This window comes from Conger conger, chromosome 3 (genome assembly GCF_963514075.1).
Source record: "Conger conger chromosome 3, fConCon1.1, whole genome shotgun sequence".
Lineage (NCBI taxonomy): Eukaryota > Metazoa > Chordata > Actinopteri > Anguilliformes > Congridae > Conger > Conger conger.
Window position 1 is genome coordinate 7,002,076 of NC_083762.1, and position 27,717 is coordinate 7,029,792.

Below are 27,717 nucleotides of genomic sequence, written 5' to 3' on the forward strand. Positions count from 1 at the left end.
AAGAGAAGATGAGTCGAGTAAAACCATGTCCATTGAATTTATTTTGAATGTACTGGTTATCGAGCATTATCCTTTTCATTCAAATACTGACAGCAACATTGATGAACAGTAGCATGGAGTACAATTCTAGACAACATAATGTCTCCCCCTAGTGGTCCCTTGCTTCTGCATTTAGCAGAGAACCGAGTCAGAGAGAAAATGCAGTGTGTGTGCGTGTGCTTGTGTGTTTGGTTGTTTCTTACACGTACACTGCAGAACCTATTCATGATAACGCAGACTCAGTGATGTGTCAGTTCACAGATACCGTGTGACTCCAAACCCACCAGCTAACTTTGTCTGAAAGATGGGTGATTAATAAAACAGCAGTTTTTTTTGGTATTTTATGAGAACAGAAGGACGTGTAAGTCACCTTGTTCCACCATACTCACACAAAATCATGCACTGTACTGAGCCAGGCTGGAAACTGCAGCATCTGAAGACTGATTTCACTGTCCCACAGTCACTGTATGTTTGCTGTTGAGATGCAGCCCTACACAAGGGTGGCTTTTACTGCCCCATGAGTCTCAGGTAGTGTCCAAGGGCTGCTAGACCCAGAACCGCTTTAGTTTAACATTTGGGGTTCTGGTTATTCACAGGTGTTTTCACGATTCATGATTGAAGAGTGGTCGTCTGGCAGTCGGATGGGTTGCCGGTTCGATTCCCGCCCTGGATGTGTCGAGGTGTCCCTGAGCAAGACACCTAACCCCCAAATGCACCTGATGAGCCGGTTGGTGACTTACATGGCAGCTAATCATCGTTGGTGTGTGAGTGTGTGTATGAATGGGTGAATGAGAAGCATCAATTGAACAGCGCTTTGGATAAAGGTGCAATATACTGTAAATGCCAACCAAGAGCCCCAGGAGCAGTAACGACCCCAAAACATGCAAAACAACCCCATCAACTTATTACACCCTGGATACGATGATATGATATAATGCCTTTGTTAATAGCTTTGAGAACCCCACTGCTTTATCCGTTAGCTGGGCTGTAAATGCGTAAATGTAAGATTTATGAAGACAAATAGAGCAGATGCCTCTTTCATTCTGGTTTATTTGTTTTTTAGGTATACATTAACCCAGACTTACACTCAGTCAGCAAACGCAGCAACTAAATACATAAAAGTATGCAGACATAGTGAAGAGCTTCAGCTTCAGTTCCCAAATGTCAGAATGAGTAAGAAATGTGATCTATGTGACTTCGAATGTGGAATGATTGTTGGTACAGTGAGCAGCAGTTCTGCGTGCAGAAATGAACTGTTAATTGCAGAGGTCAGAGGAGAATGGCCAGACTGGTCAAAGCTGACAGGAAGGTGACAGTAACCACACATTACAACAGTTGTATGCAGAAGAGAATTTCTGAGCACACAAACCGTCAAACATCTAAATGGATAGGCTACAGCAGCAGAAGACCAATAAGTAAAAAAAAAAAAAATCAAAGAAATACCTAATAAGTTATCAGTGAGTTTATATAATGAACTACCTGGGGGACCTTGAGAGGGTGGAATTGTCCTCTCTGTACTTAAATCACAGTTCTGTAAACTTTAACAAAAAGGCCTTGGCCTTATTCACAGTAGATTCACACTAGATTCACTTCCCTATTACAGACAATAGACAGAAATGAACTCGTAGTTAATTCATATTCCACATCCCGTCTGTCAGCTCAGTCCTAAAATAATTAATCAAAACAGACTTCAATGCTGAAAACGATCACAGAAAATTGGATTTTGTGCATCATTTTAAACACGAGGTGCCAGTTTTTTTATCTATGCACAAATGCTTTATGGTCTCACACTTGTGTTCATATACAGCTTTCACTATCAGTTCCCTGTATTTTTTTACCTGATATGTTACATAATATGGTACATGATCATGCTGCAGACCACACGCCAGGTCCTGCAAAACATGCCAAACCAGATATAAACTGATCTGCTGAGAAATACAAAGGGTCAGTTAGTATTCAAAGAGTGCACAGAGTGCACGTAATTGTTATACACACAACATGGTTCCCCTGTTTTCAGACCTGTGCAATTGATACCAAACTCTGTTTAAATTTTCATTTAAGTGAGAATTGCTTGACATAGTTGTAATCATGTAAACATTCCCCACTGGCAGCTATAGCAGTTCACATTACCAAGTTAATTACCTAGTTATTATTTACTGACTCTGTATCACATATTGTTCTTTGTCAGGTAAAAAAAAAGACTGTAAATATCACAACCCACATGACATTACAGCAATTATGTCTTGTCAGTATGGCACATACAGTACAACTGACTTCATTTTTAACTGCTGATAGAAATATGAGTAGATCAAACATTTACACAAACACTTTCATCTGATGGACAGCCTGCATGTAAATTGCCTTTTTTTCTGTAATCAGTCCCAAGATTAAATCAGATGCTCTAATAACAAAATATCACCCAGTGACTAATTAATTAATGCAACTGAAAAACACTGAAAAAAGGAAGATTTAGCACACAGCTAATTGACCATGGCTAAAAGAAAAGTATCATTTGAAGATAGTTATTGGTTGCACAGTCATAGCTTTAATTAAATTTGGTTCTTTGATGTAATCCTAATCCTACCTAGTTCATTAAACCTTGACTAGGACCTTCAATGTCATATATACAGTACTTGGAGATACACATTGTGTTTTTGCTGATCTCTTGAAATGCCAGGCAGCTATGGTCACATGGAAGTGATAAGAATGTCACCCGATGTATTTCCACAATGGTACGTAATCGCATGCGATAAGAGAATATGAGTACATATACCTGTGCACTGTCTGAGAGCACAATTACAAACGGGGCATCCTACAATCACTTGTGATGTTTCCTTACATGCACAAAATACTGGATCGGAGTGATGTTCCAGTCACGCACTTCCCCATGTATAAACTGATCAGCGGTCACACTGCCCATGAGTCTTGATGACGCGTGGTCACGAGGCGTTATTCACTGCTGAGTTTGGCTTAATAGACTATGATTCAGAAATGTTTTATTTTCATTGGTCATTTTCATTGTCAGATGAAATGTCAGAAACAGGGCCCAGTTCACACCAGTGCAGTCCAGGCTGATTTGAGTTACCGAATGACGCTCAACGCTAACCGCTCACTTCTCAGGTTGTATAACATACTTCCTAAGAATAGTCATAGAAGTCAAACTTTGAACTATGAAGTAACATAGGAATTTATAATATCCACTAAACCTTAGATAACGCCTGCTTTATATAATGGCAGCTATAACACTGACCAAGGGCAGGCTAACACGTACTGCTGAGTGTGAATTAGACACAAATTACACCTGCATGTGTAACTGTCTGCCAGGTATAACTATAATTAGCCCTCAGAATCAGCCATATCACTGAACGAGTTGGACTGCTACTTTGGACCCAGAATCATCAATTTCATCGTCATCGCAATGAACTCCCCCTTTGAACCATATGCAAACAAACTGCTGTACATTCATCTTTAAATAGAATTAGTTATTTGATTAAATATATGCTAGGATCTACAGGTTAAGTGGGCTGCGGTCCCTTTGCTCCTTCATCGGTACTCGGCTATGGCCGAGCTCTGACGCGCTGTTGTCGCTGAGGACGAAGACGGGGACGTTTCTGTCGACGAGATGGGCGTGAGGGTCACACTGTACAGGCTGCAGACGAAGGTCTCCCAGCCCCTGCGGAGAGCTCGGTCAAGGGCCTGCAGGTGAACACAAAAGTGATCGGTGTTGTACCAGTCGACACATCTGATAGGACTGTGTGCGTTGTTTGTTTGCTTTGACCCCTACGTTCCTAGGCCCAGGACGGAGGATTCTGGGTAAAGATTACGGTGAACTAAAATCATAGATTCTGTTGGCTGAGTTATAAACTCTCTGCTTACACTGATTACAAAACTGATTTTAAAAATCCGGAATGTTGTGTTCTGTTTTTTGTGTGTTTTTTTTGCAATGGAACATAAAAAAAAAGGAGATTCTGTCAGAAGAGTTGTAAATTCTCTGCTAACACTGATCTCCAAAATGATTAAAGGTAGACTGCCATGAACTGCTTTTTAAGCTATTTGTAGAGTCTGGCTTCAAAGACCTTCACGTCAAGGGCTCCAAACAAATGCAAAGGAGAAGAGATTGTGTGTGTGATTACTCCACCGCATACCTCACGATGCAGAGCCACTGCAAACAGACAGGGAGATAACGGGGTTGGAAGAAATATTTGTAACCGAATACCAAAGAGTAAGAAGAGGGAGGCAGAAGAAAGGAGAGCTGAGATGCAGAGGAGGACTGTGGGAAGACGGAGTAGAGATTTCCCAACAGAAGAGAAGAGGCTGACAAACAGAGGGAGTGAACAGTGCTGCTAATCTCAACGCTCAACGCTCAGATGTTTCAGTGTTTCAAAGAGCAGGGTGATTATTAATCCAGGCAGCACTGAGCAAACTCACAGAGTGAAACTGTGAATGACTGCACACTGAAGTCTCGGCTGAACAGGGTTTGTGTTCATGCTATCCCCACACAATGGCTGAATCATCTCCAAGGTCACCATGCACCTCAGCAGGGTGAGCTATTATTGTGGAGCAGCTTAGTTACCACCCACCTAACACCGTACCACAATGTTGTTGCTAACAAACAGGGCCACAGCAACACTGTGCGAACACTATGTATGAGATTAATCCTTGCTTAGTCTGGAGAGTGCTGGGAACCTCAATCAAAGAATTTGGGAATTCATTCAAATTCATTCCAACCGTTCAGAGCTATGCTTTGTGCCGGTAAAACTCAGCAATAAGTGATAAGTCTTCAAAGAGGATAAATAGTCGCCCCACACCTTTCCGATGACGTGCCATGTAGTGCTTTGACCTGCAGGTGCTCAACCTTAGGGTCAGTGTCGTGAAGAACTTGGTGCAGCAGAAAGTACTCTGATGTGGCTACATCAAGAGCGTGTAACTTGTACAGTTGTAATCTTTGTTAGCCTGAATAAAAATACACAGCATATAAAATAAAAGCCTTTCAGTTCCTTACCTTTCGGTAGTTCTTTAGTTTGCCCCTCTTGGCCACTTTCACCTCCTCATCTCCTCGCAGGCCCTCGGTCTCCCGCTCTGCCGTCTTAGAGATCAGGACGTGGTCGTCCGCCTCTTCCCTGACCGAGAAGTGGACCAGGAGGTGCCCGGCCTCCAGGGTCTGTGGAGCGGCTGAATCCACCACCTCCATGGTCTGTGGAGCGGCTGAATCCACCACCTCCATGGTCTGTGGAGCGGCTGAATCCACCACCTCCAGGGTCTCGCCGGCCCTGGCTGGGGACGCGCTCTCCTCGGCAGGAGCGCAGTCCTCCGGCTCGGCCTCCAGGCGCTTCTTCCTGGAGCCGCTCTTCCTCCTCCAGCGGCTGCTCCGGCGGGCGGGGGTCTTCCTCAGCAGCGTGGCGGTCCCGTCGTCCTCCAGCATCCCCTGGTTGAAGTCGAAAACTCCCGACCCCCGCTTGCCGCCCCGCTGCGTGGCCGCGTGCGTCTGCATCTCCCCTCCGGCCGTCCGCCCCTCCGCCCGACCCAGCTCCTCCGTCTCCTGGTCCGCCTCCGCCTCTTCCAGGCGGCCGTAGAAGCCGCTGGACAGGTCCAGGTATTTGGGGGATTTGAGAGACTTCTTTGAGCTCTTGCCAATTGTCATGTTCTATTTTTTTCCCTCTTCTCCTCGTAAGTATCGAGTTTCTGAGAAAAGAAACGTGAAGTAAGTCACCAGTGCACGCATCCTTTGATGGCCATGTGTGCACATTGAACAGTTTGGTGAGACTTATAGTTAACAGTTAAAGATATTGGATACAGAAACTCCTCATGCTATGGAAAATCAACAAGACCACAGCTCCACGACACCCCAGGAAGATGTATGTGCACTGAGCTCCATAACGTTTTACATATTCTTTTTGCTGTGGCTCTGTATTCCACAATTCTTTTTTAAATCACATGGTTAAAGTACACATTAAAGTATTTTTTTGGTTTCACTTTGTAGAAATAACAGCAGTTTATATATATCCAACCCCATTTCAGGAGCCAAAATGGTGATGACAAATGGCTTCCCGGGTGTTTCTGATTAGTGTGTCCAATTGCTTGATTCTAGGCTTTTGTATTGCCTTTTGAGTCAGTTATTGTTGTTAGTCAGCAAGAGGACCAGAGTTGTGCAAATTAAAGTCGAGGAAGCCATTATGAGGCTGAGAAATCTTTTTTTTTTAAAGGGAGAGATATAGGCCAGACTTTAGGCTTACCAAAATCTAATGTTTGGAATATTATTAAGAAGGAAAGACAGCACTGGTGATCTCAGTTATCACAAAGGAAGACCTCTGTAGTTGATGATGTAAATGACGGAATCTCACCCTAATGAAGAAAAAACCCCAAACACCTGTTCAATGTTATTGTTCAGACAAAGCAACTTACAGATGATTAGACTAAGCAGGGGACAATCCCCCCTGGAGCAATGCGGGGTTAAGGGCCTTGCTCACGGGCCCAAAAGCTGTGTGGATCGTATTGTGGCTACACCGGGGCTTGAAACGCCAACCTTCCAGGTCCCAGTCATGTACTTCAGCAACTAGGTTACAGACTGCCCCTGTCCAACGACTGTCCACAGATGATTTCATGAACAGAGGCTACACTGCTAGAGACAAACCTCTAGTTAGCTGCAAAAACAAGATGGCCAGGTTACAGTTTGTTATGCTTGGACATGTATGGCTGCCACAGGTACTGGCTCACTTGTCTTCCTTCATCAATGATGTCATTCTTAATGAATTCTTAAGTGTCCAGAAGCCTATCTACTCAAGTTCAATCAAATGCCTCCAAACTCATTGGACAGTGCTTCTTCCTACAGCGAGTGATCCCAAACATGCTGCTAAATAAACAAATCAGTTTTTCAAAGCCAACTGTTCTTGACTGGCAAAGTAATTCATCTGATCTGAATCCAATTGGACATGCATTTCATATGCTAATGAGTCACGTACTACAAGCAATCATTCATGCAACGGATATGTGACAAACTACTAAAAAAAAACTACTTACATTTACATAACATTAATACGTCCCAAACATTACAGTGCCCTAAAAGTGGGGCGCATGTATATGAAGTGCTGTAATTACATGGTGAAATACACTTTAACAAAACACTTTATCCACATTTGAATGTATTGATTACACATCCAAAATTGTGGAGTACAGAGCCAAATGAGTGAAGAAATCTCCTGATCTCACTCAGCCCCCCCCCCCCCCCAACCCGCCCTCACTGTTGCTGGGTATTAGTTTGTTTGACAGTAGTTAACGTGTACAGAAACTGTGCAAAGTTCACAGTACAGTATATCAATGAGTACACTGTGTCTTTGTGCTTCCAGCACTGAAAGCTTCTCCAGCCTACATTTATGACTCAGATAACAGACCTCCCAGCATCGCTCATACTTTGTGACTCAAACACACCAGCTGGAGCCGCATTTGTGTGAAATTCATGTTTCGATCCAACTTTTGTTTTTATTTTTTTATTTTTTTTATTATAAAACACACGTACTTTTTTCAGAAGTTCTCAATATGTAAAATATTACATATTCCTAAAAATACACAGCAACAGCAACAAGGGACATAACATTATGACTGATTGAAAGTATTATGTAAGATTATTATAAGTAATTTCAGAAGCAAATAGGTGCAAAGTTATTTTAAATTGGTCAATGGAGCTAATATGTGATATATGTGAGCAAATATTCAGATGACAGCATGTGATTTTCTTAATTTCTGAACTAATATTTTCTTAATTTATTAATTCATAATATATCATAAGTATAATAATGACTAATTGTACTAATTGTATATATTGTAATGTATATTGGAAATGTTTGTGTTGTACAAATAAGGTAAATTAGAGAAATAAGTTAGATGGCCCTTTTATAAGGCATGTTACTCACCAGCATTCTCAATGGATAATGAATACTCAAGTCCTTTTTTGGAGGGAGCATTATCAATATCCTGTTAATTCTGAAGGGCTTTTTGTTTGACTAATCTTTATTATTGTGTCTAGCTTCATATTAATCACACTGAGAATGTGTTCAGTATGAAAATAGTAGTACTTCTGCTTAGCTGTTTTACACACACACACACACACACACACACACACACACACACACACACAAGCTATCAAAACGAAGCACAGAGCTACTCTAGTAAAATATAGTAATCATCGTATTGCCAGCAACAACAAAATAGCAGCAGCAGCAATAGGCCAGTTTCACAGATATAGATTAAGCATAGTCCTTGACTAAATTAAATTCTGAATGGAAATTATCCATACAAAAACTCAATGTAGTCTGGCACAAAACTGCAGGATATAATAATCTATCTATCTAATCATCTATACAATCATTTGTGAAACCAGCCCAATATAATTTAGAATTATATTAAACATAGACACTTTTTACAGTATTGACGAAGCAGGCTAATAAAATGTATTTGTGGTAAATCCACCTGTTAGAATATGGTGAAATGAGTGAGCGATTTAAGCATAACCAAATCCACACAATATTTTGATCACAGTTTATGTGTACAGTTTCATTGCCTCTGACAATACAGTATATATATATATTACTCTCGCATATAACTGCCTCATTAAAATAAGTAAGAAAGTAAGAAACTTTATGTTAGTCTTTGTGGAAATGGGCAGGAGAAATAAAATGTGAAATGTGATTGAATAGAGAAAGAGATGAAGAGAGAGAAACAGAGGAGGCAAACCTACCTGGTAGGTGTCAAACTGTCTTTTCACTGTTCTCCCCACTGAACAACCTTACACTCTACTGGCACACACCCCGCCTGAACCTGCCGTCACCAAAGCAAACACACGCACGAGCGCACACACACACACACACACACACAGCCACACACACAGCCAAAGAGGAAGTTAACACAAGCTCATACAGACACTGTATAACTGTTCATATCCACACACCACCACACTGCAGTCTATGATTGAATCTCCTTGCATGTTGGAAAATGAAGTATCTACCCACTAAATTACACTCATACATGGAAGTGATACAAAAAAAAAAGACAGCTAGCCGGATTAGCCATAATTAAATAATGTATCTCCTTCAATACTTGTGAAAGATCAAATTATTTTTGATGTGCTACTTAGATGAAAATTGTTTGTCATATTCAAATCATATGCAGGTATTTAGCTCCAGTTCACTGACCCATCTTTCCCTAGAGGTGAGCTCACTTTTTACAGCTTTCCTCAGTGTATTAAGGAGAGAAGGAGAGAACTTTCACTGGTGGAGGAATGTGTCGATTACTTCTGTTAAATAGGTTAAGTAAAACATGCGTAATATATAAGTATATAGTATATAACTGAGCATCCAGTCAACATGAAATTCATACGTAAACTCCCACAGAATTGCACATAAATGTATGTGCATACATATAGGATATAGAGTGTGTGAGGGAATGCGCCAGGTAGGAGAACAATGGAGGAGACCCTTTGCCTTCAGAAGAACTTGGCATTACACAACACAGACGGTGACAGCACATGACGTGCAGGCAGTCTGCACTGCGGAAACATCCCCTTCGGTGGATAGACATCATGTGGGAGCCGGGCTGTGAGGCATGTGACTGCTTGTCTGCCTTTTATAGCCTCGTAGCCGTGCGGGCCCACGTGCAGCCAGGCCGCCTCACGCTGTGCGGTTTCCAAGCCACCGCTCCTGTGGGCGGGATCCTCTCAGCCTCGTCCAGCTGCGGTCCCGTCACCCACCTGGCAACCCGGTGTTGTGGTTGAGGTTGTGTTTGTACAAGCGTGGGCACCCTGGATTCTCGAGGGATAAGGCCCTCACACAACACCCGGCTTCCTGCCGGTGAACTTATTTTTAGTAGAGCGAGACCTGAATTCCGGCCAGAACACAGCAGGGATGTGAACAGCAGATTCAGCAGTTTTTCGTAGATGCCCCCAAGAGTCAACAACTACACTAGGGCTTCCCAAATTCGGTCCTGGGGAGGGATGCCAGTGTATGCTGGTTTTTCTTTCAACAAAAATGGAAAAGATTCTAAATTGAAAGCATCTATTTTTAAGTGTTTGTAATTAGACACTCATTATCTGCTGTATAATTAGAATTTCATACTCTACTGTGCGATGAGACAATATACTATCTTGCGGTTCCATTATGTCAGAATTAGCTATGCATTCTATTTCCACGTAGTATACAATACCACATATTCAGATTCTTTTCCATTTCTCTTTTATTAAAGGAGAGCACTGTCCACTGTCTACTGTCCACCTTCTTTCATTGTTATTAACAAAATACACCAATATTATGGGAAATCTACCTTTTTTTCAAAACTAACACAGATATTGTTTTCTAAGAAGCTAGACGGATGGCACTATAACCGCTGAACACACATGTATCCTTCCATCTTCCACTGGTTGAGCACAGTGTAGAAGGTAGTAGCTCTACCTTCAGAAGGTGCGTGGATCACTGCGCTCAACCAGCAGAAGACAGAAGAAGTGTGTGCAGCAGTTATAGTTCCGACCATCTCACTTCTCTGAAAACGTCTCTCGTTTTAAAAATATTTCCCTGCACGTGTATTTCAAATACACGATACCTTCTGTAAATAAGACACTTCACTTTGAAGGAGGTAGGCTACTGACTCCTTTAGGCTTCAAGTCTTTATGCAAAGCTAACATGTTATGCTGACATGAAAACCAAGCCAGTAAATGCAGGAAAATTTACATTAAATCGAACATCAATCATCTGGGCAAGTTGGGGGGGAAAAAAAAGGTCTTATTTCCCAAAATGTTGGTGTATTCCTTCAAGACAGATAGGAAGCAGATCGGGATCATCGCTGAGAAGGTGCCTTGGTGGGGGACAGAGACAGAGCACACGGGGGAACATGCATATGGCTTCAGTCTCAGCCGCCCTATGGACTGCTTCATACGTCTCGTCTATATCCCAGGACCTTTAACCACGCTAAGCAACTAACCTTCTTATTGTCTTTGCCTTTATAAAGGCAACGTTTGCTGATATCATGACATGATGACATCAGTGCGGTCCAAATTGCGAAAGCTGGGGACAGTTAATCATTGAAAGTAAACCATGTCGGGTGTCTCGGTGGCGCAGCCTGTAGAGCACTGACCGCATACTCATTGCGAGCCGCGACGTCGGCGGTTCGAATCCGACCGTCCGACATTTGTCGCATGTCTTCCCCTCTCTCTCGCTCCCTCTCTCTATACTATATACTGTCCAATAAAGCTGAAAAAGGCCTAAAAAATAAAGACAAAAATAAATAAAAAAGAAAGTAAACCATGTAAGGAAAATGAAAGATTCTGAAGATAAATAAAATATAAACAAGTAACCATTTGCATGGAGGTCAAATAAGGTGATTTGGTGAAAAGAAAATGTAAACAACCTGAAATGATCAACACTGGAGGGCCCAGGACTGAGTTTGGGAACCCATGAATTATCGCTCTCATTGTCTGAACCCAGGCTATTCAGGAAACAGGTGAATGTGTCCGCAAATATGCACACATTAAATCAAGAGAAAAATCAAACAAGGCTTCTAAAGACGCAAGGGTGACTCAACATTCAGTCCTCACAGGTAGGGATTCTACTGGCTGATCACAAATGGTACAATGGTGTGGAATGTCACAAATTCTTCATCAATGTGATAATGTGTCATATCATTAATATGGATAAATAATAATGCATTTTCCGAATACAATTTTAATTGTAACTTTTAAAATAAACACTTTTCGCATGATTATACAATTATTGGTTTTCACACAGGGGTCAAGCTCTTTTCAACTAGGCAGAAATGTTGTCGAAAAATATGGGTTTCTTGGCAGCTGATAACTGCCCATAAAGACCAGAACAAGAACCCAACAGCAGCTAGACAGCAAAAAAAATTTAAATGATAAACCGGTGAATAGGACTAGACAAGTTTGCACCATCTAGTGTCTAAACATGGTCACTACACATTTAATTCATAGTATAGTATTGTAAGAGGCAATGAAACTACACATATAAACTCCGCGTGATCAAAATTAAATACAGTCATCAATATAAATACAGTATAATTACTTCTTACAGTTTTCCCTTAATTCCTCCGTGTGTGAGGAAGTGAGATATAGTGAGTCTGTTGAGCAATTAAACAAACACACGAAACCTTATATACACACACATTTAACCAGACAGACCTAAGCAGTATACAGACACAAACAAAGAATCCTACACACAAGGGGAAGGCTGTTAAAGGTCCCATATTGTGGAAAATGACATTTCCCTTGCTATGTGGGTTATAAATGAGTTGAAGGTATTATAAAAACACGATATACGGTCGTTTGCTTCAACACGGGCCACCTCGTAGCCGAACGAATCCCAGCGATGGGCAGTGACCGTGTTCAGTTAGTTGGAGCTAGCCAGCCAATTAGAAGAGAGGTTCGTTGTGTCAATGAGCCTTAAAGACACGGTCACTAAAACAGCCTGTCCTTGGTAGAGCTTGTGAGAGGCGCTGGAGAACGGAAAATTAAAACTGGAAATAGATTGTTTTTTGTACTTTAAACCACATAAAAGCCATCGTATGGATATCATGACCTAAAATAAAACAATCGAAAATAACACAATATGGGACCTTTAAGATGGAGATGTCATGCACACAGATATATACAGACTTAACAAGTAAATTCAGCTTTACTTTCCATCTTTCTCCGTATAGCAGTATGTACAACAGTATCCAGGGTTCCAGTACTGTAAAGGTTGGCTCAGGAACACTCGCACTCAAGTCTCATAAGCGTGAGGTGAAGTGAGAGTGAGGATAAAGTGATCCATTTTACACGCCATCATTAACTCTTTTCAAAATAATACACCCCCTCCCTCCCTCTCTCTCTTTCCTAATCCTACACCCTCAGTTACTCTAGCCACATTTCCTTGGGTAGTTCTGTGGTCCAAGGTGTGTAAATTCAAGGAGAACTGATATAATAATAATAATAAAAGAGGAGACTGACTTGCAGGAAAATGGAGGCTTGGCCTATGCTTACCCTGGTTAGGAATTGAGCCGGTACGCAGCAGAAGTGCCCCCGTGTTTTTGCGTTAAGAGGATCCTGGCTATCCCAGGATCGGGTTCAGGTCTTGGGAGGGTATGAACAAGGCATTGCGGTGAATGAGCATGTAAACTCAGTCAACCTTGCCTGTATAAATAAAGATTTAAAAAAATAAAAAAAATCCTCTGGGCAATGTTGGGCAGTATAGGCTGGTCTCCTTGGGGCCCCAGGCAGATCAGGCTCAGCCGTGCTCCTGAGGGCCCGGGGCCCTGGGCCTCACACCTCCACCCCGGGATCGGAGCCCAGGCCCTGCTTCTGGAGAGCGTCCTCCCTCTTCATCTTCGGCTTCTCTGTGCGAGTGTGCCACACCAGCACCTGCACAACACACAGTCACACACACCCTGCGTCAGTTACAGACCGGGCACCTGCACAACACACACTCACACACACACACACACACACACACACACACCCTGCGTCAGTTACAGACCGGGCACCTGCACAACACACACACACACACACCCTGCGTCAGTTACAGACCGGGCACCTGCACAACACACACACACACACACACACACACACACACACACACACACACACACACACACACACACACACACACACACACACACACACACACACACACACACACACACACACACACACACACCTGCGTCACACAGTCACACACACCCTGCATCAGTTACAGACTGGGCACCTGCACAACACACAAACACACACACACACACACACACACACACACACACACACACACACACACACACACCCACCCACCCTGCGTCAGTTACAGACTGGGCACCTGCACAACACACACACACACACACACACACACACACACACACACACACACACACACACACACACACACACCTTGCATCAGTTACAGACTGGGCACCTGCACAACAGACACACACACACACACACTGCGTCACACAGTCACACACACCCTGTGTCAGGTACAGCCCGGGGGCAAATACAGATATGCTTTGTCTTCAAATACTTTTCTGTCCTTGATTGATCTTGGCTGGTGCAACTCACAGCAGGCAGGTTCCAATACAGCAGACAATCTCAGCAGAGCACAGAAAAGTATTTGAATCCAAAACAATTACAAAAAGACAGGGTGTGCTGCATGCTGCCTTATAAGAAACCCCAGGAACAGAAATTCCACTGGTCTCGGATGATAAATCTGAGAGAACAGCATTTGCACCGGATGTTTGGGTCTCAAGCTACTCCAGGACAGGAGAGGATATTTTAAAATCAGGAATAAGATGCTTGTTTTACAAAAAACATTGTAGCAAAATGTGGATTCTTTGTTTCAAATATGATCTGCAAAATAACCCTGAAAATTGCGACTAAAAATGCAGACAGTTGAATGTTCCACGTTACTTATCTCATCATGTGGTCGGACCTAGTTGTGGTTTCCTACCACGCTAAATGCACCTGCAAGCTCCTGGTAGCTAAAAGCATCTGCAAAAAAACTCAATTATAAATTCAGGAGGGGATTATGGCACACATTATCTTTGTGCACAACTCCTGCAGGAAGAGCTTATGCAAGTGTCTGGTTTCATAAGCGGCTTACAAAAGATATTACAGGCTAATAACCCAAAAGCACAGACCATGTTTTTGAAATCTTGTAGCTCCTCTGCTTTTAAAAGTAATTGAAATGGTGAATTTCATTTTCTGCCCTGGACCAGGTGAAAATACCTTGAACCATTGTGTAGGTTTTTAACTCCAACCCTAACAAGCACTTCTCATTCATCACCTACAGATCTCACAGTGATCCATATTAGGCTGGGATCGAATGTGCCAAATTAGGATTGAACTGAAACGCTACAGGACCGGCGCCAGCCAGTAGATCTACCATGACCACTATCCCACAGTACATCAATAATCAGCAAGCACTTGGGAGCGATTTGATTCAGTGATCAGAAGGGAGAGAGTGGTTTGGAACACAGTCAGAGAACACATTACATTACATTACATTAATGGCATTTTGACGCTCGTTTCCAGAGCGACGTACAGTTGATTAGACTAAGCAGGAAACAATCCTCCCCTGGAGCAATGCAGGGTTAGGGGCCTTGCTCAAGGGCCCAACGGCTGTGCTGATCTTATTGTGGCTGCACCGGGGATCGAACCACCGACTGACCACTACGCTACAGGCCCCCACGTGCGACACGCCCTCACGCCCCACCTCACCTTGGCGCACATGTCGGCTTTGGGCTCCAGCTCCTCCATGGTGACCATGCCCTGCAGGAAGCTGCTCTCCAGGAAGCCCATTGGCGCGTTGCCGTCGAAGCGGGACTCGGGATTGGCCAGCACCAGCCGCAGCGACACGGCGAAGCCGGCCATGTCGATGGGGAAGGGCCGCCCGGGGCGCCAGCCGGTGTGGAAGCGCACCACCCGGCCCCCCTCCACCACGGGACGCTCGAAGCGCATGCCCCCCACCAGACCCACCGGCCACACCGACACCGTCCGGGTCCCGCGCATCTACGGGAGCGAGAGGCACTCTTTAGCCCGTCGCACACCACAAACCGCACACTATACCACGCTGCCGACGGACAATAAGGAAAAGAAAAACGAGGGGCAACGAGAAATAATTAAGACCCTACATGCCAGGAGAGAAAAACAGCGAAATGATTTAAGGGAAAGGAAATGGATGAAGAGAAAGAGCAGGCAAAAAGACTGAAAGAAAAGGAGACAGAGGGAAGGGTTAGAACTCGCACCTCCTCGAAGAGCTGCAGGCTGTAGGTGTTGTCGTCGTCCGCGAAGTACACCACGCCCGGTTCCCGCTGGCGCCCCCTGGTGGACTCCTCGCGCAGCCAGCGCAGGCCCTCGTTCCTCTGCTCCGCCCCGCGGGGCTTCAGCCAGCTGGGGTCGCCCTCCTGCAGCTTGCGGTCGCGGGGAGTGGGCACGTGCAGGTGGGTGTAGGTCAGGCCCGAGTGCGCCAGGAACTCCGACACCAGAGACGTCCTGTTGGCCGAGTCCTCCACGAGAATCCAGTGGAGCTGGGGCACGTGCAGGAAGGTCTGGGAGATACGAGTCAGCTCGGCCTTCTGGACTAGCCTGGGAGATGGGAGATGGGAGATGGGAGATGGGGGGAGGGAGATGGGGGGAGGGGGGAGGGAGAGAGGGAGAGAGGGAGAGAGAGAGAGAGAGAGAGAGAGAGAGGAGTTACATTACTGTATTAAAGTTCAGCAGCATGACTTGATTCCTGGCTGGGGACACAAACCACCCTGGAGCCAGATGGGCCATTTCCATTTTCAACACTTTATGCAAATAAATTCCCTCTAAAGCAGAAACCAGGCTGGAATATCTCATTCGACTGATAATAAAAAGAATAATAATGATAAAAGCTATTTTTACATTACACATGTCATTTGGCAGATGCTTTTATCCAAAGTGACTTACAGTTGATTAGACTAAGCAGGAGACAATCCTCCCCTGGAGCAATGCAGGGTTAAGGGCCTTGCTCAAGGGCCCAACGGCTGTGCGGATCTTATTGTGGCTACACAATCGAACCACCGACCTTGCGGGTCCCAGGCATGTACCTCAACCACAACGCTACAGGCCGCCCTTTTGCATGATGCAATAAGTTGTGCACCTGGCATAGGTGGGAGTGATCACATAGATGGTGGACAGAGGGGCCTTTGGAGGCTTGGTGGCTTCTGCCTTCTTCATTTGTTCCCTTATACTGTGCAGCTCTCCTCGTAGCCGAGAAATTACGCGGTCCCGGGACATGTCATGGTCAGTACAGTCACAGCGCTGACCTGAAACAGATGAACACACACACGACTCTCTCAGCAGTGACACTGAACTGATAATACAGACAACTGAAGCCAGACCCATCCATCCATTATCTTAACCCGTTTATTCTGAACAGGGTCGCAGGGGGGGCTGGAGCCGATCCCAGCATACATTGGGGCGAAAGGCAGGAATACACCCCGGACAGGTCGCCAGTCGATCACAGGGCACACACACCATTCACTCACACACTCATAACTATGGGCAATTTAGACTCTCAACCTGCATGTCTTTGGACTGTGGGAGGAAACCGGAGTACCCGGAAGAAACCCACGCGAACACGGGGAGAACATGCAAACTCCACACAGAGAGGGCCCCGGCCGACCGGGATTTGAACCAAGTGCTGTGAGGCGGCAGTGCTGCCCACGTGCCACCACTGAAGCCTTAACCATTACAAAGAATGGTGGACGCACGACCAAATCACACATTTACACAGCACGCACACATTGGCACATTACTACACATGTAAGGGATGTGACAGAAAGTAATAACAGCTAAGTTCCTTACCCAGCTGCATCAGTGCATAGATCAGCCCCAGCAAGGACACCATGAAGTAAAGGACAAAGACGGTCTTCAGCTTTAGTCTCATTGTGGCTCAACAGGCAGACAGAATTCAATCAATCCTGCTCGCACTGCACATAGTTCTTCTTCTCCTCTGCTGCTAGACAAAAACACACGGCATATATAAATGTGGTTGTAAATAGACAAAGGTATTTCAAATATAAATATGTAAAAATAGTAAAGCAGTAAAGGAATTAATTTAATTATGACTATTACAGGCAACTAATAAACTATCTTATATTGTTCTCATTTGAGGAAATTAACAACAATTAAGAATAGATGCCTACCCCAAAACAATCCTTTTTAATTAATTGTGAGTTGTTGTTGTTGTCGATGTCATAGCTTTATACGTGCCCTGCACAAAGAATGACAATCTGAATCCCAATGCCACAGCAAAACACTGCATGTGGCAACCTAACTTACCGTATCGATTTCGTATTACTTGGGCAAGCAGATAATAGCTACAGCGACCGATTAAATGTGTCGTTCAACAAGATCAGTTAGCTAACTAACTACACAACCACATTGTGGCAGCAAGCGTTTGCCAGCAATAGCGTTAATGGCTTTCGTCATCTAGCTAGCTACGATTCTGTTGCCCACTGTTTGATACGTATGGTTTGTCAGAATTACGAATCCCACGACGCAGTAATCCAGGAATAATCATTCTCCGAATACACGTTTAGTCACGGCAATGACATGTCATACGTTTACATCGCTTCCATAAGTAACATCAGGCGAACATTTCCAGTTATGCGATTGCCATTCATTGACATCGTATAAAATAAACCAACAATTTCCGCCTTCTTGTGCTACCCCGAATAATTTCCCCATGTCCATAAACGTGAGTCGCAAAGGTTCCGCATACATACAGGGAGGTCTTCGTTTCGAGGTCAACGCATAAAATGTGGCTACAAATTAGATACACAAGTCGATTTACACCCTTGATGAAGATGAGCAAACTCGTATGTAATGTAGAAAACGTATGTAATGACATACACTGCACAAGTCGATAACTGGGATACGGTTTTACAGATTTTATATTGCTCAGAGAAAATAATACTTTTCTTTAAAATGACCAACATTTTCACAATTATTTAAAACACCAGCAATTCTTTTTGTTTAAACATGCATGTAAAGTGTAGAGCATAAAATGCATGGTTGTGTTCCATTATGCATACTTGCATTCTAGTGGATTCTAGTATCCTCAGCTCAGGCACAGACATACATCATGGGAACTGCACAGGTTGCTGTGATTTGTTGCATATATACATAGGCGTGCGTTTAATATAATACCATCAATGTATATGTGGAGGGGAAGGTCGACTGAGCAAATTAGAAGTTGAACAAGTTTATTTCAGGGCATACAAACAGAACACAGACAAGGCAGAAATGTCACTGGTTCCCTTCCTCAGAGCAAGATTCTTGTGAACTCAAGCTTTTTATTATGTATTTTCCGTAAGTCTCGCCTGCAAAAGCAAATCACGTGAACAGGAAAACAGATTATATACATGAGGACCAACCAAAAAACTTGATAGATATAAAATATGAAGAGGGACGTGGGACAGAATTTTGACCTGTTATGACAAAGGCATGGTAAGAATAAAAAATAAAATATTAAAAGATTTGAAACTAAGGATTTCTATTTAAACGTTAACCCCTCTTAATACCAGTTCTCCTGTCCTCCAACCCCGTCAAACTCAACCCCACCACAGTTGCACACTGCTCTCTCGTCTCCAACAGAAAATGTTTTGTTGTTTGATAACCTGAGGCAACGGACCATGGTTGAGGTCAAGTTGTAAATAACGCAAAAAATTGTACACCAAGATATCCTTATAAATATTTCCACATAATAATCAGCCGACCCTTGCGCGTAGCCTTGAAGGAGCGGTTAACAAAAATAGCAATAAACCTCCCATAGCTTCGGCTTAATGAATCTCCAGATGCAGTCATACTGTAAAGAATTTTTACAAATTCCGAGTAAGAAAAAAGGTACTTAAAATCCTTTGGGCTGTATTCTGAGCCCAATATTTACACAAGGTGGTCTTGTAAGTAGCAGGGGGGAGGGGGGGGGGGGGGGGAAGTCTGATATGCAACAGGAGCCTTATTGCTATCCCTTTCATACGAAACCCGGTAAGAAAAAAACGATATCGACACACTGGAGGGACTGTATGCAATTCTAAGCGGTTGGGCTGGAGGCACCAGAATCAAGGACACGTGTTAACAGCAGGAATAAGGGGGATAAGGAGGTAAGGGGGCTGAATATTTCCAAGGACCGTGTCGGGATAAGGGTCGATGAGGGTGGTGGTCGAGGGCCCGGCGGTGTTTCACTGAGACCCGTCCTCCCTGCCTCAGTGGCAGCAGCCCCCACAATGTCCCCCACCGTGCCCGTGGCCCCCAGACTCCCCGAATTTCGTCCGCCGGCTCAGAATCTCGTAGGAGCAGTCGTCCCCGCAGCAACCGGACATGCTGGGCGAGTTTTCGTCTATTTCGAACCTGAGGGACAGGGAGCGTGCGTTAGTGAGTGAGTGAGTGAGTGAGTGAGTGGCAGAACGTAGACGCTGCTGCAGTGTATGAATGTGAAAATGTGTACTGTGACAGACTGAGGAGAGGGGCAACAGTGTGTGTGTCCACCATTAAAGGAATGTCTTTAAGTCTATACAATAATGAGATTATCTAGAATCATGGAATGCATCCCGGAGCACAAAAGTACACAAAATCACTTAAAAACAGTACAAAAAGATGAATGTTTTTTTTTTTTGGTAGTATTCCATAAGGAAAATTTCACAGTACATTATGGGCAAGTTTTTTACTAAAATTTTGTCTTGGACAAGGCATAATCTATTTTAGCAAAACTGGTCCATCGTGTAGTTCCTCTCCCCCCCCCCTTTGTTTGGTTTAATGAAAATATGGCTAACACATAAGACATGGCAAACACATAGATATCTCCTGCCGCGAGTGAAGTGATCATATTAGACTCACTGCAAGGCTTCTCTGAAGAACTGGTAAGCACCATGATTGTGTTTGAATACTGTCAGCATGACCTTCTTCATCTGCATGCTGTAAACAGACAAAACAGGGAGATGTATCAACCCTTTTATCCTGTTCCTGGAGATGTACCATCCTGTAGCTTTTCATTTCATGCCTGATTCTACTCATTAGATGCTCAATGAGATCCCTGGTTGTTGAATGAGGTGTGCATCTTTACAGTTGGCAGGACAGTAGATCCGCAGGATTAAGTGTGATATGTGATTTAATTAATTTAATGTTCAATAATGTTAAAGCTGATGTCACAATCACTAATGGTTCTAGAACAGGGACTTACAATAATAAAACACAATGCTTTGTTATAATTCAAAGGGGTAAGGTACCAATTAATTTGGCAGACAACTTAAAGAAGCTTACAAGGGAACACTGTACACGTTCTGTAATCCCATACGTCCAGACTACAGAAATGATCTTCAGGCTGAGAGTTCACTGCATACACCTGTTCTGACATGCAAACATGACTAAATACATTATTTTCTACATCATTAATATCATAATTATAATTACTATTACTATTATTATATATTCATCAGTACTAAGAGAACAGGATTATTAGGGTTAAAGAATAGTAACTATCTTATTTATCTAATTTTCAAGCTTGTGTGAAGAAAAAGGGGGCGATACTTAAGGGGTTAAAAGCTTCTTTCACAAACCCAGTGCCTTTGCCATTGCTGTGCCACAGTTTCACTACTTAATTCACAGCGAATGGAGGATTGTACCTGTTGGCAATGAGTTGGAGAATCTGGATGAGAAACTTGCCCAGGCCTTTCCGCCTCACTTTGCTCTCCAGCTGCACTTCGTAACTGACACACACACACACACACACACACACACACACACACACGCAACACACACGCAACACACACGCAACACACACGAAACACACACGAAACACACACACACACACAAACAAGCACACGCAACACACACACACACACACACACACACACACACACACACACACACAAACAAGCACACACACACACAGTTAGCACCCAACAACTTGGATTGGGACACATATTATTAACATCATAAGTCAGAAAACACCTATAGTTTTTTTTTAATATGGGAAACACTTGCTTTGATATCGTAACCAGAACTAATAACCAGAGATCAATAATATAAATTCACAAGGCTGGGGGTGGGAGCAGCCTTAAAAATAGCTTACTCTTTAATTCAACACAAGGGTCTTTAAGAAACAAAGGAAGTATACATTGTACTGCCCACCATATTCAAGGCATAACTCCCTGAAGAGAGTTGACGACTGACAGATGCTTACCAACAGAGCACCAAATAGACTAAACATTAATTATTCAAAGTACCTGTCCTCAATCTGACCCCCGCCCCCCCCCCAACAAGAGATTACATATTTTATTCAGCTTCACAAAAATCAATTTTCTCCAGCGGCTGGACTTACCAGTACAACACCTCCTCCCCACACTCCACATCGAATCGGAAGTGAGAGAACGCAAGGGGGGCGGAGTCAGCGTCACGCACCAGGAGATACCAGGCCCTCTCGTCCATCATCTCCTCCTTCTTCTCCCTCTCCTTCCAGCCCCACTCACTCTGCTCATAGCTGGAGAAGGAAAAACACAAGTCAGATATAATTACATTACATTACATTATTGGCATTTGGCAGACGCTCTTATCCAGAGCGACGTACAGTTGATTAGACCAAGCAGGAGACAATCCTCCCCTGGAGCAATGCAGGGTTAAGGGCCTTGCTCAAGGGCCCGACGGCTGTGCGGATCTTATTCTGGCTAGACCGGGATTAGAACCACTGACCTTGCGTGTCCCAGTCATTTACTTTAACCACTACGCTACAGGCCGCCCTACATATATAATACATATACAACTCCATCCATCCATCCATCCATCCATCCATCCATCCATCCATCCATCCATCCATCCATCCATCCATCCATCCATCCATCCATCCATCCATCCATCCATCCATCCATCCATCCATCCATCCATCCATCCATCCATCCATCCATCCATCCATCCATCCATCCATCCATCCATCCATCCATCCATCATCTTATCCTGAACAGGGTCGCCGGGGGGCTATGCCAGCCTACATTGGGTGAAAGGCAGGAATACACCCTGGACAGGTCGCCAGTCCATCGCAGGGCACACACACCATTCACTCACACACTCATACCCATGGGCAATTTAGACTCTCCAATCAGCCTAACCTGCATGTCTTTGGACTGTGGGCGGAAACCGGAGTACCCGGAGGAGACCCACGCGAACACGGGGAGAACATGCAGTTGAAATTGTACTTGCCTCTAGGGTCTTTCAGCGAACTTATCCCTGGTTAGGGGTACGCACTTTGTTGTACGTCGCTCTGGATAAGAGCGTCTGCCAAATGCCAATAATGTAATGTAATGTAATGTAATGCAAACTCCACACAGAGAGGCCCTGGCTGACCGGGATTCGAACCCAGGACCTCCTTGCTGTGAAGCGGCAGTGCTAGCCATTGCACCATCCGTGCCGGACAACAACAGAACACCAAATACTATGAGACAGTTTCAACACTTTAAAAACCCAGGCACAAAGATTTAAGATGATAATGGACTAGAACTGAAAGACAGTACCGTTTACACTGCTAATGGCAAGAAGAGTAGTCCATTCAAGCTTGCTTGCCCCATAACATACTGGTTTAAAACCACTTAACTGACCTCACGGGAAGGTAAATGTAGCGTAGTACTGTGGTATAACCCAAAGAGTGCAGGTTGAATTCCCAAGAGGGGCACTTCCGTTCCCCACCCAAGCTAGTTACTTAGCCTGAATTCCTTCAGTATATAATTAGCCGTATAAACAGACACTATGTAAAATTGTGTCTGCTAAATGGTAGATTACAGTAATTTAATGCGATGAAAACGACAATTCAACTGCAAAAGAAAAGGCAAAAAATTAAAAAGTCACATTAAAGAGCAGCCAAATAAGGACACTAGTAAAAAGACGCTAAGTTTCACTCAGGTCTTACAGAGTCTGCATGTTGGTTTTGGTCAGTTCATAAGCCCAGTCCACCGTGTTGGAATTCAGAGCCGAGACCCGTTTACACTCAATCTGCAGGTTCAACCTGTAGAGAGAAAGGGGAACATACCAGGGACCTTATTTACACAGTTAAGGCAAGGAATCTACAGCTACTTTTGAAACAATATCAGGGTTTGTGCTCAATACATTTTCCCAATGTTAAAATGTATGATTTTCCAATGACGATGATGGTGTTTCAGAAATCGGTGTCGGGGCCAATTCCATTCTCCATTAAATTGGAATTTGCCCAAACTCAAGAGTAAATTAATCCTGATTGCTGGTCCAAATACTTGAGGCATTTTGAAAATACTGTTTATCTTCTTGGAAGCAAACAATAGTCATCAAGGACCTTTTGTTGCCGTGTCGGAATAGTTGGAATTCCAACTGTTTGCCGTCTGTCGGAATCCTGAATATGCACAACACATGACATAGTTTAAGATCCTTACCCATTGCGGTCATACTTTTTGAACACGGGGAACGCTGCCAGAGGGTCCTCAAGCTGCAAAAACAGCCATAGTTATCATTACAAATGGTAAATGGTAAATTGGTTGGCCTTTATACAGCGCCTTTATCCAAAGCGCTGTACAACTGATGCTTCTCATTCACCCATTCATACACACACTCACACACACACACATCGACAGCGATTGGCTGCCATGCAAGGCACCAACCAGCTCATCAGGAGCATGTGGGGGTTAGGCGTCTTGCTCAGGGACACTTCGACACAGCCCGGGCGGGGGGATCGAACCGGCAACCCTCCCAACTGCCAGACGACTGCTCTTACTGCCTGAGCCATGTCTCGCTTCCATTTTTACAATGTTAATGTACTGCACTGTGACACTACTCTAGGAGAACGTTAAAAGGAAGCAGTCAACTTTGGCAACTCTCGGAAAGGCGCGAAACTAAGTGCGTCAGTGCATGTTGCGTTGCTTGGCAACATGTGACGACAGGTGACAGGTTCTCTCACCTTGTTGGCGGCCTCCACGCGGGCGCACACCGCATCCATGGCGGCTCGCTCCTCCAGCCTCTTCTGTTTCTTCTCCTTCGCCCGGTTTGACTTCCGCTGCACAAATATAGAGGCCGTCAATGGCCCGACTAACAACGACCCCTGTCGTGTAATTTTTTTTAAACTTTTTTTTTTTGTGCCGAGAACGGATGAATGGCAATGGAGTTGTTTTAGGCCAGAACTGTGGTTTCAATCCTTTTGATCTCATTAACAAATGCATTCACACCGCAGCCTGCAATATAACGCTATGCCACAAAAGCATGGTCAAAGCTTTGAAATGCACACCATTCGTGATGCAAAGGCCTACAGTGTACAGGTAAGACACAAGACTAATGATGGCATCAGGCTGAAGAAGTTGTATGGGTGTGGTAATGATGCTTGCTAGTCATTTTTGGAAGGTATGAAGTATAGGTGTGTGGTGGAAGGGCAGCACTCTTCAAAGTGGCTCAGTCAATACATGGCGCAAATTAAATTGAATTACTTCTGCCCACAACTGGAGGCCTTGCGTTGACAACGACATGTGACGTTTTAAAGCTTGCCACGGTGGGACAGTAAACTGCCCGACGTATATCAGATCAACTTATGGGCAAGGCAGGTAGCAGCAGGTCCGCATATTTAGAAAAGTTAACACATAAGCAATGGCTATTTACGGTGTACAATTCTCATCTTTAAGAACATGTAGAGCTCTTAACGACTCGACAGGCGTTGTACAGGAAGACATGGGGATTGTAGCGACTGAAGCACGTGCAGGTATGGGGACCTTGTTGAACTTTGGCTTCGCTAACGGTGCCAGTAACGTTAAGTCTTCAAGATTGCAGCACGAGCCTCGCTTTATCCCACTTTTATTTCAGTTTACGTAGCAAGCTATCTAACAAGTGGTCTAGCTTACTTAAGTACAATACGTTAGCATTAACAGCTTTGGATGTTTATAGAACTAGATAGCTAACGTTGGGCATCTATCGGAGTTAGCCAACCTGACTACTCATAGCTATGCAACTGCAAACCCATAAAGACTGCAATTAAAACATTTTGTTTGAATTTAATTAAGCTAACAACATTTACTCATTATCAAGTTGCAATATAATCTGGCTAACTAGTTATCAATAGCATCAGAAGGATCTCGACTGTGGGCTAAATGAAGAAGCGTAGAGCAAGCTAACTCGCTAGCTCCAAAAAAAACAAAAAACATGGGTCCCTCCATAGCATTAGCTAGCTAACCACATTAGCCTAGTTACCAAATTAGGAATACACTAGCTAGCTAAATTAGGAAGTTGAATAACCTGGAACACCCAAACTAATCGTAAGGCTAAAGCGCGAGGAAGTAAGAAAGGCATGGATGTCTGAAGACATATCAAGAATTGATAACAGAAGAGGGGGTATATTACTGGTGTTGTTTTTGCTAATTAGCCTCTACTCCAGTGTGCAATAAGTAATCCAGTCATTTCTTTAATCTCCATCACATTCACTCATACACGAGCTCATGTCTGAACGCGGTCTTTGTTCAATTTTCTACGCCTACACCATCACACAGCCACATTCACCCAGACGAACAAACTCACCCCCATATTGTTGTATTTAAACGACCACCTTCAAGAGATCTGCTAACCAGCTAGCTAGTTAGCTCCACTGCACTTTGCAAGGTAACGTTATAATCGCTAGCTACGTATGTTCAATGTGAAGGGGGCTAGTAGAAATAAAAACAGCTAACTTAGCTAGCCAGTGAGTAATTAACTGCAAATAGTTAGCTAGATTGTAATTTACAATCCATACACTAGACACCTTTCATTTTCAGCCAGATTGGCGCCAAGTGTGGGTCCCAAAATTAGCTAGCTACGTCTCTATGTTCAACTAGGACCTAGCTTTCTCTCCCCTTTCTCTCTCCTCTTCCCTCTCTCTTTCTTCTAGCTATTGCTCAGTCCGAGTCCAATACATTAGCGCGTCAAACAGTTCCTCTCTAGTCCCTGGAAATGACGTCACGGGTTTTAGAGTCAGGCTTCCACTGTTTCTTCCGACTTCAATTATTCTGTGCATAATTTGTTTCGGAGTAATTTTACTTTAGCAAGTATGGCATAAAAGACACCGTCGACCAGTTCTATGCATTTTTAGCAGTTCAAATTGAAATGTGAAATGGTACATTCTGTGTGGAAAATTGATATTGTGCAGGTATTTAATATGCGGTTGTGCTGAATTCCCCTCACCTTCTTACATACTTTGTATCCACATACACGATTGACAGCCACTTGTGTACTGGAGAATCATGGGTATGGAGTTGAGGGATTTAAAGGAATTCAATTAAGGGAACTGATTTTCTCTGGAGAGGGAATTGGAAAATACTGGAAATTGAAAGGAATGGAGTTCAAGTACACTGAATCAATGAGTCAGGTGTGTACAATTCCAGGGCAGAATTTTTTATTCTGAAGTAACTCCATGCCATCTAAAGTATCCAACTGCAGTGACTGTTCTGTCTGGTGTCAGAAACATTATTAGAAAAAGATTTCAGATAGAATGGTCCGAGACCTGGTGAGAAATTCTCAGAAGACCCACATATCATTGCAAAAGAACTGCAAAAAAGAGTAGAAAACACAGGTCTAGCTGTTCACAGAACAATAATACAACATACTTTAAACAACAAAGACCTACATGGCAGAGTTGCCAGAAAGAACGACCTCAACACAAAATTAAGCATCTGAGGTATGCATAAGAGAACACTGAAGCCTTTTGGAAGGATGTGTTTTTGACTGATTAAACCTAAATTAAACTTTTTGGCCATTACCAAAGAAGTTTGAAGAAAAAAGAGTGAACACCTTTCCAACGGTGAAGCGTGGAGGTGGATCCATTATGCTTTGAGACAATGCATGGACAATGCATGGACAATGATCGAAAGCATACCTTGATATCAACCATGAAGTACCTCCAGGAAAGACTGATGAAGGTTTTGGAATGGCCAACACAGTCCCCAGTTTTTACAAACTGTAAAAAATGCAAATGAAAAGTAATCGTGCTTTAAAATTTGAAGAAATAGAGGTCAGGTTCACTTTGGTTCTCTTAGATATTCATTGTAAAAGGCTTTTTGCCCAAATGTCTGCGCACTATTGTATTGTCTTGGCACAATTTCATAAACTGAAGTTCACAACTGGCTAATGTACACTGATGTTTTCTTTCATTATGCAAGTTTTTCCAATGT

At 43.6% G+C, this 27,717-nt stretch overlaps 3 protein-coding genes across 6 annotated transcripts; all 3 read right to left on the reverse strand.

Moving 5' to 3' along the window:
* Positions 1 to 2,584: 2,584 nt before the first annotated feature.
* Positions 2,585 to 5,718, reverse strand: sb:cb1058 (uncharacterized protein LOC394209 homolog). The gene is made up of 2 exons (XM_061236951.1): positions 5,042 to 5,718; positions 2,585 to 3,735 (listed from the first exon to the last, which is right to left on the reverse strand). The coding sequence occupies exons 1-2, from the start codon at positions 5,678 to 5,680 to the stop codon at positions 3,583 to 3,585; spliced, it is 792 nt and encodes a 263-aa protein (XP_061092935.1). The 5' UTR covers positions 5,681 to 5,718; the 3' UTR covers positions 2,585 to 3,582.
* Positions 5,719 to 12,997: 7,279 nt separating this feature from the next.
* On the reverse strand, positions 12,998 to 18,258 carry b3gat3 (beta-1,3-glucuronyltransferase 3 (glucuronosyltransferase I)). Of its 4 annotated transcripts, XM_061235555.1 has the most exons (7): positions 17,864 to 18,258; positions 17,728 to 17,795; positions 17,387 to 17,537; positions 16,680 to 16,845; positions 15,802 to 16,141; positions 15,275 to 15,565; positions 12,998 to 13,432 (listed from the first exon to the last, which is right to left on the reverse strand). In XM_061235555.1, the coding sequence occupies exons 3-7, from the start codon at positions 17,466 to 17,468 to the stop codon at positions 13,334 to 13,336; spliced, it is 978 nt and encodes a 325-aa protein (XP_061091539.1). In that variant the 5' UTR covers positions 17,469 to 17,537; positions 17,728 to 17,795; positions 17,864 to 18,258; the 3' UTR covers positions 12,998 to 13,333. The 4 variants fall into 4 exon arrangements, with proteins under 4 accessions (XP_061091539.1, XP_061091538.1, XP_061091540.1 ...); XM_061235554.1 differs by lacking the exon at positions 17,728 to 17,795; XM_061235556.1 differs by lacking the exon at positions 17,728 to 17,795 and having other exon boundaries at positions 17,387 to 17,540.
* A 514-nt stretch (positions 18,259 to 18,772) lies between these two features.
* Positions 18,773 to 26,500, reverse strand: naa40 (N-alpha-acetyltransferase 40, NatD catalytic subunit). The gene is made up of 8 exons (XM_061235663.1): positions 26,093 to 26,500; positions 24,495 to 24,590; positions 23,974 to 24,026; positions 23,478 to 23,573; positions 21,903 to 22,061; positions 21,205 to 21,288; positions 20,420 to 20,497; positions 18,773 to 19,933 (listed from the first exon to the last, which is right to left on the reverse strand). The coding sequence occupies exons 1-8, from the start codon at positions 26,096 to 26,098 to the stop codon at positions 19,789 to 19,791; spliced, it is 717 nt and encodes a 238-aa protein (XP_061091647.1). The 5' UTR covers positions 26,099 to 26,500; the 3' UTR covers positions 18,773 to 19,788.
* Positions 26,501 to 27,717: the final 1,217 nt, after the last annotated feature.